Source organism: Haemaphysalis longicornis, unplaced genomic scaffold, assembly GCF_048455015.1.
Source record: "Haemaphysalis longicornis isolate Haplotype H1 unplaced genomic scaffold, Haemaphysalis longicornis Haplotype H1 scaffold_4, whole genome shotgun sequence".
Lineage (NCBI taxonomy): Eukaryota > Metazoa > Arthropoda > Arachnida > Ixodida > Ixodidae > Haemaphysalis > Haemaphysalis longicornis.
Window position 1 is genome coordinate 10,996,103 of NW_027526361.1, and position 17,016 is coordinate 11,013,118.

Consider the following 17,016-nt stretch of genomic DNA (forward strand, 5'->3'; position numbering starts at 1 on the left):
AAATTATAGCGCGAATAAGAAAATTGTAAGAAAGCCCCAACCTTGTAAATACACCAACTCAGCATCGGCGCAAATATGAGCGATTGAGGAAGTCAGCACATTTAATCATTTCAACAGTGTAAGATAAGATACTTGGTAGAGGGAAAATAAAAAACACAGAAAGTGCACGAACTAAAATTAATAAAAGTGAAGGAACGAAACAAAAAATATTTATGTCATGCACCACCCTCGTGCCACGAAAACAAAATTAAAAAGCCCCCCCCCCCCCCCCCCCACAAACAATGAAATTGAAGCATGAATAAAATATTGGGGAATAAGCGCTAATCATGTAACGTCCTGCATATGCGCAAAATTCTGATTCGCGAAGTTAACAACACATGGAATCGTAAAAATAATGTAGACGTGCATTATTTGTCGAAGTAAAATACAATTCATAAAAGAAGCGATGTCCGAATGTTAACGCATTAGCACACAATTTTCGAATTTCGGTGTATGTTTTGTTTATAAACGAAGTTCCCTGTAACTTTTGAATTTACCGCCATGTTTTCGTCGACTACCACGCAACAAGAGCGCTACCAAAGAAACAGAGAAGGTTCTCGTATCTTTGCATAACGGCAACTGGCTCTCGTTCTTACAGCACACAGCGACCGAGGAGGAGGGGAAGCGATGAAAGAGAGAGCAGCGTTGCGGCGGCGGCAAACCTGTCTTACGGCGACGTGACCCAAATACGGGGGAGCGGAGAACGCCTCTCCCTTTTCTGGGTCAGCCCGCGCAGTTTCCGCCTGGCTCCCACGACCAGCGTTCGCGGACGCCAAAGCCGAATCAGCCAGACGGGACAAATAGCGCCAGGATGCCTCGTCGGGTCCGCGAATCCACTCATCTGCCGGCTCACGCGCGCAGAGACGACGGAGGGGCACCCAAGGACCACGACGAATCGGGCATCCGGGGTCCGGCCGACTCCTCCGTGGCGTGGGACGAGTCGTGACGAGCCCCGCGACCATACAATCCTCAGGTAGCCCGTCGTGAAAGCCTGGTGGACTGTCGCGCCACGTCGCCCCCTCTCGGGGAGGAGGAATGCGGGACGACGACAGCGAAGGAAAGCCTGTTTGTGTTCGACTGCAGGTTGCATTCGGCAAAGCTCCCGTAACTCGACGCAGCCAGACTGTGTGTGCGTCCAGTGCTTTCCGGACGGCTTCGACGATGCGAAAATCCCGAAGTAAGCTGTTGAATACTCTGTGTGCGACGTAAAAATCGGTGATATAACGTGTTTTGGAGGATACGTCACGGTACAAACCTGTACGCTTGCGAGAGGTGACGATCTCCTCACCTCGTGCCTGGAAATTGCCGTGAAGTGATTACTGGATACCTGCCAAACCGCAACAGCACTTCACCGGCTGGATGAGCAGTGCGAGAACCGCTTTATGTGCCTCCAATCGTCTTACAACAGCAGCACGCGTCCGTAGAGAATAATCGCGGGGCACGGAGACAGCAAAACTATCAAGTAAGCAACGTCACCCTGCAGCGTCTCATATTACGTTGTGAAAGCCACAGTGCAGCTTTCTAATCAGCATGTAGCCCTGAAATCTATCTAACATGTGGCAACTTTTATTCCCCGCTAAATTCGAACAAATAGACTTTTTTTCTTTTTTCGAACCAACCGAAACATCCCGCATCTGGTATTAGGAATCATTTTTTTTTGTTTGGGATGTTTTATTGTGTTTTAAAATTCGTCGGGTGCATATCGACATTTATTCCCATCAACAAGTTTGGGAATTTACCTGACAGGTCCATCGTATTTCGACGTCGTGGGGATTTTTTTTATTTTTGTTGCGGAATTAAGCGCATTTACGTGGGCCTGAATTGATAAGGTAATAGGCAAACCTTCTTTTCACCGGGAACATTATTTACCCCTTTCAGCCATTCATTTGTATTTTAACGCCGTGCTTCAAGCTAATTGATAATAAACACCAGCAATAACAAAAACAAAACATCATTCTGCAGCATCCCAGAGAAGTGGTTAATCGCGTCAGCACATTTCCCACAAATAAATCTGCTTTAAAAAAGCCGTACACAATTACTGGACGAATATACTTTATGCGGTAATTCAAGAAGTGCCGCCCTCGGCAATATATATTCGAAGCTTGCCGACACCCTGAAGACACCCGTTTCTTTTCCCAATGCATTGCCTTGCACGGGTGGGCCACTGCGTTGACCGTCGCGCTTGCCTGTGTCGACCGTTGAGAATCCTGGGCAACCGTAAGAAAATTCCGCCAATATGGTATTCCGGAAAGCAGGCGCGCATATTACTCGGCAAGTTTGTTCAGGACAATTTGCGGCTACAAAGCTTCCACTTTGAAACAAAGTCGTTCAAGAAACTAACCGAAAAAAGTGTTTTCAAGAAAGCTAACCTCGTTCTTGGCACGGCTCTACACACCACACATAAACTCATTCCTCGCAAGCATGTAGGAAGTAACTGCTCGGCGCGACTCTTTCGCTATGAACCGTCTTCATAGGAAGACTGCAATAATGTTACCCCACCAATTTCCTCAGCATTTCCCGAGGTGCTATTAAACCCTGTGTAGGGAATACAATATCGCGACAACAGAAAAGAATATTTTCGTGGAACCGCTTAGCCGACAGCCGCGGACGTCGTGTTCAGTTACACGTGGCTCCACAATACCCCGAAGCTAACAAGCATACCTGGAATGTTGAAGAACAGATCATAACAGAGCAAGCAGATGTGACGGGAACGGGAAGATACCGTTATTCTCGTTTTTCTCGCGAAACTATACCTGAGGCGCAAAAGCGGCGCCATTTTGACAGGACTTCTCGGAAGCGAATCACATTTCCCCGAAGGGCATTCGAAAAAAACGAATACGTTCGGCTGAAGCTAGCGCTTCCCCAAGCCGGATTTCCAGAGAAGTGAGGTGTACCAGCTTCGAGTAATACGGTCCGCTGGGCAAAAAATAAAACCGCCGCTCTCCTTTCTATTAGCCTCGCGGCTTTTGCTGCGCGAGCTCGCTAAAACCTCGGGAGGCAGAATTCTCCGCGGGTCTGCTTCTTCAGAATATTTGTTTCATTTGCCCAGCAGTACTTTAAGCAGAATCGATCGACCGGTGGCTCCGCAGAAGAGCAGCCAAAAGGTGCGATCGCCAGAAATGCGGGCGACGTGGAAGTCACCCTATTTCGTTTCCACTAAGCTAAGCAGTCGGCTTACACGGCGTTACGACGCCTTTGGCTTACAGCGAGTCGCCACGCACTTCCCGCACATTTGCTTGCACCGCGTCGCGTTCTTGGAGCCGGAAGTACTTTCCATTTAAATCTTCCCATCGTCGTTCTCCCCCATTCGCGGGGCTATCACGTTTCGGCGTTTACACCGAGGCTTCCGTCACGCTCGTCAGTCAAACTTCAGGCGCAGCTGGCTCTGCTGGCAAAACAGGTCCCCTCCGAATGGCTTTCCCTCTCGGCATCGCGCAGCCACAAGGCCTGGCGGGATTCCTGGGCGCCTCTCTCTCGCCCGCTGTGCGAGTGGATGACCTTCGCGTGTGGACACCACAAGGCTGCTTTTCGCGGTGTATCCACTTGCGGAGAGAAAAAGGAACAGGTTGTGATTAAAATCGCTTGACTCGTCTCCAGCTGCTTGCGCCCTGAAGTGTGTGTACGGATCATAGGGAGCACGCTGAATATTGCTCAACACGCTTACTTCACTGTTCTAAGGGTATGACAAGCATAGTCACATGTGCTCGCGCACGCACTTGCACACATCGTACACTGTATGTCTACCAGAGCAGTAGCCAGAAATATTTTTCGAAAATTGGGGGGGTGGGGGGGGATAGGCTATGGGAAGGGAGACGTCTTTCCGAAAGGAACGGTATCATTCGCTTATGCGCTGGTCTACTTTCCCTGCAATGATATTTTATGGCAGTATATCGTGGTTTTTCTCTTTATTATGTTGAAGAAGGGAACCCGATTTTTTATTTTAAATTGTATTCGTTATCTTTTGCTGTTTGCACACTCGACCTTTCGATAATGTTTAATCGTTATTTTGTTTTTTTTACAAGGAATGGCAAGCAACGTCTTTCTTACGGGGGTCAATTTCTGTATGACTCAGAATGATAGCGCTGAAACAACAGTAATGATACCGTGAACACATGCGTCCGTATCCATAATGATTACTACCACGCCCCTTATGGTACACTAATAAATCGCCGCAGGTGAGATGACCCACAGTGCTCCAGACTAGAGATGGCGCGGCGAATATACCCATCGTTCGCCAACTAACTAGTTTAAATCGGTATAAATGGGAATCACTGAGCTCACATGCCGAATTGCTTCCATGTCTGCGCTTGTGTCGCGTGGTGGGGTAGCCCCAAGCTAGCACATCAGGATGGCTAGATTCCGCTGTCTCACCCTTCGAAGGACGCTCCTCTCCGTTTTCTCTCCCCCGACTCATGGCCGGGTTAGAGCGGCGGCGTCCGCCGCTCTAGCCCGGCCGTGACCGACGCTGCTGCTGCGTTCGGGACGCCGCCCCGTGAATCCCAGGTAACGGCAGGCAGACTATCTGGTCTCACTCTTTTTAAGCCACGTGTGTGAATTCAAGTGACGTCGCATGGGCAATTAATTGTTGTGGATGTCGTTTAAAGATTTCCTTTCCAACCACATTCGCAGCGTGGATTGGAGCCAATTTTTTCTTAGAGTGTTATTGGTCGTTCTGGAGCATTGTGTTTCAGCCCACCTGCGGCGATTTCTGTGAAAGCAGGCGCGTTAGGTAGAACCAGTTAGACCACACCGGGAGGGAGACATACGGCTTAAATTACGAGACACAATGAAAGATGCGTAGTAGTAGTATGAAACTTTAATGAGCCATATAAAGTGATACACGACCCGTGAGTCACTGTGTCGCTTTCTATACTCAGTCAAGCTGAACTGATTCTTCCCAACTGCAAAATTCCCCTTATGGCGGCGGGGCCGTATTCGTCAAGCTAAATATCGTCCTCCATGGCAAGGACAGGTGGCGTTTGTAATGGCTGTCTTTGACTCTGGTGTCAGAAAGTCACCTTGGAATGGGACCTTACATGAAAACTTCCTGGCGTACTTGTCCTTCATCCTGCATGGGACATAGGCCTAAAACCTAAAGATGTCACCACAGCACCAGCTACGACACTGCTATTACCGCTCGGGTACGCACTTGCGCTCGCTGAAATGTCTCCCTCAAACCGCTGCTCATTTTTGCCTTTCGAGGAACAATAATGGCAAGAAAACCGCTGCGGGGTTACACGGATTGCCGCAGCGGTCTGGAAGGCGGGAAAGGCGTAAGCGTGCGTGCACCTCCAACAAATATTAGGGCGATATCCTTTTGACGCATCATCGATCTCGAAAAGTGACCATCGTCAAGTCCGTCAACAGGAATGGTACCAAAATGTACGCCGCTGTAAACAGAAAATACATAACCAAACACATTAGGCTTGGGTGGGTTTCGAACTCGTGTCGCCGGAGCAGGACCAAGCGCCTTCCCGTCGCGCTAACCCGGCAACCTACGAGAATGGAACAGTAATTTGTCTGGTGCGTGCAGTGACAGGCAAACGTGACGGTGCGTGCATAGAACAGTTGCGCGTGCGGTAGAGCTCTGTCTGTGGCGAAGCTGCCGTGAGAATTGCGGCCAGTCTTACCGTCGGAGTATTTATCGTCAAAAGACGATGAAACGGAAGCGAAGAAGGAGACGCAAACACAATGTAGCAATTAAGAAATATTTGATAAGAGCTAGGCTTTCGCTTTCAAACACTAAGAAGACATAAGTGACCGAGGAATTTTTCAATATCTGGGGTGATCTGTTTCCGCAAAATCATTCTTAAAAATGTTTTGAGGGTCAGGAAAGATGGATAGGTCACCCTGACGAGACGCAAGAGGCATCACGGACTTCAGCAATTGGTGCGCTGATTTGATGAAATCCTTGATGGATTTCGCTGCGAATCACGTACAACACTGCATTTGTTACCAAGAATGTATTCGCAATAGATAACGTGTATCCCCTTCCGGCTCTGTTTGGTTCGCCATACCTTCTTGATTGAAAAAGCGCTACTTAGGCACGAAGAAGAATGAAGAGACACAGGACGCTTCGTTTTGTGTCTCTTCATTCGTCTACATGTCTAAGTAGCGCTTTTTTAATCACGATCGTATACAAACAAGCCCAACTGTCAGCTCTTCTAAATCGCAATGACTTATGAGGAAAAATGCAGGCGCTTCGTTAATGGGTGCGCTCCACCGCGGTCAAACAGTCGCTTTAGTCTTTTTGTCGTTTACCTCGTACTGGCGCCTAGACCTGTAACGAGTAAACATTGAGTTATGGGCAAAAGAAAAACAGTTAGGCTATTTTGAGCGCCACACCTTAGGAGCCTTCCCGCATTGTTACTGTGGTCAGGCAGAACTGGCCTAGAAAAAGCAGCAATACTAGAAATCCCAATTTGTGCATCCCAATTTCTGTGGACAACTGAAATTTTGTGTTTATAGTCCACAAAAATCACTGTCGATTGTCCGAACACGTTTATTTCAGACACGTTTATGCCCTGGCCTTGGCTGTCAGTCCGGGCCCTCTTCACCAGTATGCGCTGGGTTTCAGCGTCCAGAAAAGCGGGGTTCGTGTTCGGGTGCTAATTGCCCTTTGTATACTAACGCGCAGAAAAAGGGGTACTGCTTACAAAAATAATTTTTGCCATACATAAAATTAGTCGCTACCACAGTCCATCCAGTTTTTCAATATTAAAAGCAACCAAGCGGACTACAATTTCGGCTGCAGAAGCAAATAAAATGCTGCATTGCCGAGTCAATGAAAGCTTAGTCATTGACTTCCAGACTGCAATTTTTTGTCTGTTCGAGGGAACCCACGCATGAGTTGTATGTTCCATGGTTGAGATTTAACTCACGGCGTGTGGGTGGTACATCCCCGTAATCGTTTGCAGCAGGTGTGGGCAGAACTTATTGATAGAAGCAGAAAAACAATCTCAGACGCCCTGACAAAACTTCACGATGGTCTTCCCAGGTTCGAATTTGTCGATTCTGAGAACACCGAAAAACTCCAGGCACACAAACACGCAAAAATGAAGGGTTGTTCTAAAGCGCTACACGGAATCACGCACACGCGAGATTTTCGAAGCCTACTCAATAGCGAAAAAAGGAAGAAAGAAATGTGTCAGTCAGGCTTCAGTCGCACTTCTTCAAAAAGAAATAGCGTATATCGACAGATAGCGCTTGTCAGGCTCTGAATAACTCATTGTTCGCTCACAGTGCAAATCATTTCAGCGTGTTCTTTTCCTTTCCTAGGGTTGTGACGTCACTTTTTCCTCATGTATAAATTGCAGAACGCAATAAAGCACCCCCAGTTGTTAGTCAGCGCTTGTACTGTCTTTTCGTCCGTTAGTCCCCGTCTCTGCGCTGTTTTTTTCCCCTGAGATGTCAAACCAACTAGCCCAATCCCAAGCTTTAGTCAAGGGTTGTAAACCAGGAACTCTTTTTTGCGTTGCTCAAGGCAGCAAGGGTATACCCTGAATAGAGAGAGAGAGAGGGAGAGAGAGAGTTTTTATTTGTGCAGGAGGACCGTGGAAAGAGCTTTAATTTTATACACGGCAAAGGCATTCGTATTTATTTACTTCCGTTTGGGCGGACACTCTTAAGTTGTTTCAAGGAACTTAATACAAATCATCTTAGTAAACAATTAAACAACATCTTTACAACAGTGTCCCTTCGCTTCACTGAAAAAAAAATTTTCCCTCGAAAATTATTGCGACACTTGCGGGTACAACCAGAGCGTGGAGTTACAGACCTCCAACTCTATTCACAGCAGGTTGTGTGATCAAGCCTGCGCACTCGCTTCGCGCGCTCTTTAATCTCCTTGCAGCACGCGTATCACAGCCCCTCGGCTCGTCCCGAAGAGCCCATTTCGCGGACGTCAATCACGCATTATATGGGAGCATCCACCCCTGACGACGTTTCTCAGGGTACAACCACCCTCGTCGTAATGCAGAAAGTAAAACCTACCTCTCCAATAAACAGCAGCGTAAGAATAAGAGCTGCAAAACGAACTAAACACGGCTTCATCAGGGTGTTGACCCATCAACCTCTCCGCTCCGTACAAAGTCACCTCCGTATACCGGCCCCTTATTTTGTTTTTCTCATAGATATCTTTCCAGGTGATGCGTGGGTCTGCGAGGGGAATGGCAGTCCATGTCTGTCTCCGCGCGGTGTGGCCATCGAAACGGCGAGAGCGTGGCAACGCTGCCGCCGACGTGGTGGCCCCGGTGTCCGACGTCTTGCGATGCCACCGCTTCTTACTTCTTCCACTGCCGTCGTCGGCTGCTCTATTCATTAGAAGCGAAGGGTGGCGGTGGCTGCGTGGAGGAGGTGGAGGGGAAACGGATTGCGCATGCTCGGCCGGGGCATTAGCGTGATGAATGAGGCTGGCTGCTGGGCGTGCGGAGGTAACCGTGCACTGTGCCGCCGAGGCGCTGTCGTGCGTGCCACGCTACGGCGAGCGTGAAGCATGAAGGCGCACGACCTCGGCGGAGGCTGGAGAGGGGCAAGTGCCCCTCGCGAGACGCCGCGAGACGCCGCGACCCTGCCGCGAGGGGAGCGAAACACAACGCCGGCGTACAAACGCCACAAGGTAGACCTCTCCCATCAGAATGCCATCAGCTTCCTTCCTTTCGCGCCGTTTGTCATTGCAGGCGCACACCGCCATCTACCTCGGCCAGACTAGACACCTGCGAAACAAAAACACCTGGAAAGAGGAATGCTTATGTGTTTTGTCAGGGGTGTGAAACAGTCGCAGGAAGGCAGAAACAAAGAGAAAAAGAAAAAAAAGTGGGAGACAGGCTCATGAACAAGGCGTTTGTTTTTGCCTTGTTTATAGCTTTCAATAAGACCATTATAAACAGAAATCCAGTGCACCCCCCCCCCCCCTCCCCGGTTTAATGCAGTGTAAGCACAGTGGAATACGGGTACTATTTACGCATTCAGTTCGTGGTTCCTGCAACACTGCTGGCTCTGCCTTAAAATGCATTGGATGTCTGCTGTGTTAAGGCGGCCTGGACTGAGGCCACCACCCACTCTGCTTTCCCCCTCCCCTTTCCCTTAAAAAATAAATGTTATTCCTCCTTAACCTCCTCCTCCTATGCACTGTCTCTCTTTACGGGCTACCACATTTACCACATTTTTTTTTTTTTTGCGCAGAAGCCGATCACAGGATATAAGAAATTCAGTTGAGGAAGCCTTTTAGAAAGTCGTTAGTTACTTTGGTCCACCTATGCTTGGAATAAACATGTCCTGTCCCCATCTGATAATAGTGTGTATGTGTGCGTGTGCGTGCATGTGTGCGTGTGTGTGTGTATGTGTGCGCAGGGGGAGGGGGGAAATAGTGCTTCTTGAAGGTGAGTAAATACCGCAGTTTTATTTATGAAATCACATATTTGAGCTCCTTTTAATTGGGGTTAAAATTATCACAATTGCGCCAGATCTATCACAGGTAACGTTCAGAATACGTCTCAGTTCTTGTAGAAAAAAAAACTCAACCTATCGCTGACTCTAATGCCCATGCACGTTCGTAAACAATTTTAAGAACCGTCAGTTGATGACGTAGTGCTCGCTCGGTCACATGCTTGCACGCTTGTGCACCTCGAAGTAAAATCAATTTCGGGAATAGATATTCACGCATATTGCGTAAGCAATGCGTGTCACGTGCATGTTCGGGCTAATGTTGGCTTTTTGTCTCGTTTCAGGCCTTTCTCTTGTCAATGGCGTACACAATGAAAGGCTTCGTGGTCATTTGCTTAGCCCTGGCGGCATCACTCGCCGACGCCCGCATAAGGTGTCCTACCGGCCAGACGCAGCTGTACCCCTGCAAGTGCGCAAGGAGTGAAGACGCTGGTTTGCACGTTTTGTGCGAGGACGTTAACCTCGCCATGATGTCCCGTGGCTTGAGCAACGTGGAGCATCCTGTGGCCAACCTGACCATAGTCAGGTCATCGTTCAAGAGGCTCTTCGGCGACGTCTTTAAAGACCTGCACGTCATTAACCTGACCGTAGCCCATGGATCCCTCGCTTCCGTCTCCACAGACCTCATGGACCACTTCAATGAGTCGTTGAAGCTTCTCAGCTTTGAAGACAACGCGCTCACTGAAATACCCGTAGAGCTCATCAACAAGTTTAGAAACCTCACTTCTCTGAACCTTGCCCACAATCGAATCGAAGTCATTCCGGCGAATGCCTTTGGGGCGTTGAATATACTTTTCGAACTACGGCTTGACCACAACCTCATTTTCAAGGTTCACCCGTCCGCTTTCACAGGCATGAACAGGCTGGAGAGGCTGGAGATGCACCACAATAGAATGGAGAAGATTGAAAGAAACACGTTTCGGTTTGCGCGAAAGATAAAGTACTTGGACTTATCACACAACAACTTTACGGCCTTCCAGAAGACTGACTTCAATCAACTGACGAACATGTGGTTTCTTAATATATCGAATAATAGGGTAAAAACGTTCCCTCGAGGCATGTTCGTTGCTAACGCGATTCTTCGTGTGATAAATATGTCTTACAATGAACTTTCTGAGGTAGATGCCAACACCGTCAAGGGCGTTAGGTTCCTCCGTGATGTTTATTTTCGGGGAAACAAAATTAAGGCAGTCCACAAGCAAGCATTCGTGTCCTCTAAACACCTTCGTACACTCGATTTAGCTTTCAACCAGTTGGAAGACATTGGGTACGAGCAGTTTAAGGATTTCCAGTGGCTTGAGAAGTTGGATCTGAGCTACAATAAAATCTCAAAAATCGCTAGTTCAGCTTTCTTGAAGATGTACCAGGTGCACCTTGATCTGAGCCATAACAACATTAGCTTCATCGGAGACATGGCATTCCAGGAATTGTCCAACGTTTCAGTGTTTGACCTTTCCCACAACAACATTACCACCATGCCGAAAGATGCGTTTTACTTGTCAGACGTAACGGTTCTACTGCTTAACCACAACAACATAACTGATTTCAACACGGTACCTGTTGCTAACATCACGGGAATCAAAGTACTCAACGTTACGTTCAACAAAATTAACCAGATAAACAGAAAAGCTTTCACAAAAAAGAAGCTATACGAGCTCCACACAGTTGACTTCAGTTATAACAATATTAGTGAAATTTCAGGCTCGATTTTCGAGAAACTGGGTGGCGTGCGATTTATTAATCTCAGTCACAACGTAATAAAGAAAATCGGGTACAGCACGTTCGGCTCAATTCCAACGCTTCTGGATCTGGACATCAGCCATAACAACATCAGTGATGTTAGCCACGGCGGCCTCTCGGCGATGGTCAGCGTTCGCTTCATTAGGGCAAACGACAACAAGATTAAAAAGATGTTCAATTTGCCCATCGCCCTAAATGAGCTTCACTTGCAAAACAATCAGATTTCCCATTTTGGGCCAGGAACATTTAGGTCAATGAACTCAATGTTGAGATTGTACCTGGATAGCAACAACTTGACGCGGCTCGAGAAAGGATCTTTCGCAAATCTGCTCACATTGCAAACCCTGTCGCTTGCCAACAACAGCATCGATCGGGTACCATGGGAAGCTCTCGAAGACATGAGTGCGCTGCAGTACTTGTATTTAAACCACAACAAGATTAAATCCCTTCCCAAGAAGGCGTTTGGGCGCCTTCCTGTCGTGTTCGACCTCCGTCTTCAACATAACCAAATCAGTAACATCAGCGAATATGCATTTGAAGGCATGCTACAGCTGCTACGGCTCAACCTCAGCTACAATAACATATCGTTTATTCCCCCGGATGCATTCAAGGGTCTTGTGTCCCTTCAATCTCTTGATCTCTCGCACAACTTGCTCAACAAACTCGAAAACAAAACCCACGGTTTGCTGGATGACCTACTGTCCCTCTCGACCATCAACGTCTCTCACAACGAGGTTGCCTTCGTCACGGAGAAGACGTTTCCCCGGTCACCTTACATTCCCTATAAGCTGAGGCACGTCGACCTCAGTCACAACTTCATTTCAGTCATCACGAACAGCTTTGATGATGGCCTCGGAAAAGTTGAATACCTCGACTTGCGCCACAATCTGATCAACGAGGTTTACCCCAAGATTCTGAGCAACCTGACTAGTTTGAAGCATCTGGACATGTCGCACAATGACCTGAGGCATGTGGCCAATGGCGCTCTCATACTGCCCCAAAACGTCAGCTGGGCGGACTTCAGCCACAACAAAATCTTCTCCGTGGATCTACGGGACTTCCTGGCGTCTCAAGACCTTCGCCACCTGGACCTCCGCTTCAACAATGTCACCGTGTTCGTCGAGGAGTACATGACGAGAATCAAGAATGGACTGCGTCTTTACTATGAAGGTAAGAACACTCTTCCTTCGCTATTACGTCAATGTCGGATGCATATTATTTCTTAGCTGTAGTGGACAAACCATATGACCCGAATGTATTTCGAAAACTTAAGCGTAAAGGCTATGTCTATATGTCTAGAAGGCTACATAGCCCCGTGGTTTTAGGGCGTAGGTCTGGATTTTTATTTACCTTTTGCACGCTAGCTGGCAGTGTAAATGAAAAGGCTAAAGGTAACATTTGAACACTTAAGCTTCCATGTAAAAATACTTGAAATACTTCTTCCAAGTACAGTATTTATTAGTCCTTGCTAAATCCTTCTGTTACGCCTGTAGAATAACCTGCAAATTTTTGCCGTGTTATTTACCGCGTTGCTGGGGGTAGGTACTACGTAAGTAACCCTCATAAATATGTCGCAGTGGCTTGTATAGCTGACAGTCTACTATAAACCTGTTAACGGTTCGCCGCCCACACTCGCTGTACACGGAAATGCTAGCACTTATCGCCTAAAACCTACTTTATTCTCAGTGAAGGTAGCCTTGCAACCAAAGAGCGGTAAGAAAGTACTTGTTAAGCAATTGATGAAGTTCTTCTCACTGTTGCAGGCAACCCCCTGACCTGTGACTGCCGCGTGAAATATCTGCGCCAGTGGCTAAGCCACAACAGCCAGGCAACAGAGTGGAACAGTGTCATCTGTGACTCCCCGCAACACCTGCACCGGCGACGACTCATAGACGTCACCCCCGACGTGCTCGAGTGCCTTACCGACGAGGAACGCGCCGAGCAGGGAGATGACGACGGCGCTGCGGTGGACCTCAAGTTCAGGGTTGTGGACTCTCCTTCCAGAAAGACCATACGTTTCGCCTGGTACGTGGCCACCAAGGAAGATGTGTCCGGCTTCCGGGCAATAGTGAGCGACGTGCCGACCAGTAGTCTAACAAGTGAGACAGACATCCCGTACCGGTACCGAGAGTACAGCATAGACGGCCTGGAGCCGTCGACGGAGTACAGGTTGTGTCTAGTCGCCCTGGACTCTACGGGCGAAGCTCGCAGACTGCCCCACCGCCAGTGCAGGACGGTGAAACCGGTGGGCGCTGCCTCCAGGACCGCGCCCTTCTCAGTGCTTTTCTTTGTGGTTGTGGTTGGTTTGGCCACAAAGATCTTGAGCCCTTTCTGTGTTTATAGGTGAACGTAGTGGAACCAACGTCCCCGATTGTGTTCATCGTTCCAGTTCGCCCAGTGCTGTCTTGATAACACTGTTGTCTTGATCAACACCAGCGAGGTGTAGCATTTGAGAAGAATCACGTCACCCGCGGTAACTCGGCAATCTTATGGTGGGACTAAGTGGTAAGTTTGTTTGAATAAATTAACGTCGCCAAAAATAATTCGTTTAGGTTTGATACGATATATTGTCACGAATCCAAGGACGACGCAGTTGTCTTGAAGGAGAAACAAGTTTATTGGAGCGAACTTGTGCTCCCCTAACAACTCAAAAGAATACAGAGGGAGGTGAAGCAGCGGTCAACAAAGTGACTAGCACAGTCGAGTGTCGTCGAATGAATGCCGCGGCGTCTGCTCTGCAGGCTTTTATCTTTTGGTGCAAGTGTTTCTGGAAACGTCGATTCACATCCAGATCATTGTAGATCACAGAAGATTATTATGGGCTAGTGGCGTTAGGGCGAAACAGTCTGCTTATCTGAATGTGATAGCCCGTGCGGCATAAAAGTAAAGAATGTAAGACGCGCTTCGTTTGGAACGCAGATAACACAGCCGGGCGTGGCCCGGCAGTAAAAACAAACAATAAATAATCAAACCCATACATGGTTCACGGCAATATAGTAACGGACCACGCTCAGAAATCGCAACAGGTGGGCTCCACGACATTGCTTCAGAACCACTGATCAGAGTTGCCAAATGTGCACACATGGCGAATATCGAGGCCCAGCATGCCAGTTAAGCAAAAAAATAGAGTATCCGTTAGGACAACCATTTGGAAGCTTGTGTAAAAAATTCACCGATAACCACGATGCTCCCTAACGCAAAATTTCAGCCCATGCTGTATAAGGCTTTTTATTTTGCGGCTAGAACGAAGAATCAGAAAGCCATGCATCTATGTAAAGTTGCAGACAGCTCTGATGCCATATCTTAGCCGCCGTAGACAGACCATTGTTCCTGCAGCGCTGTGTGTCCAATTATGGTATCGGTGGACACGCTCATCGTATACTTTACCTACGAAGCCGACGCTGACGTCGCTCAGCGCACGAACGGGCGCTTCAGAGCCCCGACAAAGAAGTGAATTCTAGGGTCGGACGTAGCAAAAAGGATTTGTACATAGTAACCATACGTGCGACGACCGAAGCCCGGACTCACTGTGCCCGCCGCATACAGTGACTGCAGGCAGTCTTGCATGCTCCACGTATCGCACCCAAGGATTCGTCTCCTCAGCAGCGAGCGGTGATATTCACACACGTAAGGAGGTAAAGTCTGCGCCAATTATGGCACTTTTCATTTTTGATAAAAATAAATGTGTTTTATTCGATTTACTCGTCACCAAAATATCTAAAGCAGTAAAGAAGAAATTTTTGGGGGAAAACACGTCAACAGCCGTCACCTACCCAGACTACGGTGTAAGCCCCAACCCAGAACTTTATCAGGAATTCACCAGGGCAGAACTTGATGCTGCACTGGACAAGCTCACGAGGAACACCACCCCGGGAAAAGACAGAATAACAAACCATATGTTACGGAACACCAGCGAAAGGATCAAGGTTGATCTCTTGGGTAAAATAATCTTCATTTGGGAGAGCGGCAGGCTTCCGGCCATGTGGAAACACGCAGATGTCACCATGCTTCCAAAACCCAACAAACCCTTGGGGATAACCAACATCAGGCTGATATCTCTGACTTCGTGCGCGGGCAAACTAATGGAACACATGGTGGTAGACAGGCTGACATCTCACATGGAGGATCCACATGGCGTGGGAGTGTAAAGGCGTCACGGAACAACCAGAAGTCATCGCATCGACACCGGAGCAGTGGGAGGTCCTGCTGACAAACGGTGTCCTGGAAAACCAGCGTGGCCTGGTGACCAGGGCCATTCGAGCTGTAGCTGGCCATGGAATCCCGGACTAGGAATGCCACCCACCATGGATGACCGACAGCCATTCCGAGCTGCTTTATTCCCATTCAATGGGAGCAATAAACGTTTTTTTTTCCCCTCTTGCTCCAAAAAATATTTGACATCTACCCGAAATGCAGCCGTACGGCTACAAAGAAAAGCTGTACAGCTTTTTAAGAAACTTCGCAGTTGAAAAAAATTTGTCTTGGTCCAGGAATTTTTCTTCGACTGCGAATTTTCTGAGAAAGCTGTATAGTTTTTTCTTGTAGCCGTACGGATGGATTTCAGGTGGATGTCAGATTTTCCTTCCCAGAAACATATTCCACCTTGGGTACTTCCCCTATCTGGTCGATTAATAAAGGTAAATTTGATTTTAGTTATTTTCTTCTCACTTGCTCTATGAATGCCAAAATCTTGTAATACTCGGTGGAAAAGGCGGAGCGAGGTTGTTTTTGATTGCCTCACCGCATGCGAAATCAGTTAGTAAGGCACATACAAAATTTGAAGCTTGTTATGGTAGCAATTCGTACTGGAGTGTCTACCTTACCACTTCTGGGCACAGCTGGAGCGGGTTCGGTGCGCGCTTTGGGCACAGCATCTCACGGTGACGTCTTGTGAAGCACATGCAAATTTCTCCCGTATCTGTGACGGCGCATCGCGAGCTTATAGCTAATCATTCACCAGTGGAGCGCACGCCTCCTGCTGCAGTTAACTCACTAGATAGTCTGACTAGAGTGCTGTTGGGCTTGCGAACGGGAAGGAGCTCTGTTAATCCCCGTCGGCGACTCACCACTGGGAATCCACGTAACAATGGTTCCCAATTACCAAGAATAATAAGTTATTGTCTCTCGCTGGCAGCGGGAAATTGCGCCACGCTGAAAAATCCCTTTACATATCGTTGTTACCCAATAAATTTAAAAGTAAATATCATGGACGATAGTCGTGGTCGCTCTTTCCCTTCCCTAGTTCTAAGTGTACAAGTTCCTTGCTGTTCCTAAACTGCTTTAAGAAAATTTTGTCCTGTTATTGCCTTCGGCATCAAATATGTTAACGTGTGATATCCATACGGGTAAAATGTCTCGGGCGGCACAGTAGCGAAGTCCGCCGAAATGAACTAAGTTCGGCTAGCAGACACTAGCACCCTCGCTAAACAGCGCTCACATTAAACGCAGGAGTTTAGATGCAAGTGTGGTCCCAATTCTTTGCCCGCGATGGGGGGTGCGATTGTGATCTGCAGTGCTAGCGAGTTTGTGGCGCTTGAAGTTAGCCGCCATTGTTAAGGTGTCACAAACGTAACGGTGCCTCCACAGGTTCACCTGAATGGTACGGTGCCACGACTGCTAGTCCGAATAACATTGAAAGTGTCTTCTCCCTTGGTCCGCTTCCTTCTTGCAAAAAGGCTGTCTCAAGAGGATCCATGCGCGGGGCGTTCACTACGAACTGTCGTCTTGCACGGGAAAGAATGACGCGCCTCACAATACAGAAGTGACACTTGGTGTGCAGGAATTATATTTTTG

At 48.0% G+C, this 17,016-nt stretch overlaps 1 protein-coding gene across 2 annotated transcripts; it reads left to right on the top strand.

Moving 5' to 3' along the window:
• Positions 1 to 771: 771 nt before the first annotated feature.
• LOC144178237 (uncharacterized) lies at positions 772 to 15,597 on the top strand. Of its 2 annotated transcripts, none has more exons than XM_077705938.1 (3): positions 772 to 1,501; positions 9,768 to 12,393; positions 12,987 to 15,597. In XM_077705938.1, exons 2-3 carry the CDS (start codon positions 9,783 to 9,785, stop codon positions 13,568 to 13,570), a joined length of 3,195 nt encoding a protein of 1,064 aa, XP_077562064.1. In that variant the 5' UTR covers positions 772 to 1,501; positions 9,768 to 9,782; the 3' UTR covers positions 13,571 to 15,597. The 2 variants fall into 2 exon arrangements, with proteins under 2 accessions (XP_077562064.1, XP_077562065.1); XM_077705939.1 differs by having other exon boundaries at positions 772 to 1,216.
• The last annotated feature ends 1,419 nt before the right edge of the window (positions 15,598 to 17,016 follow it).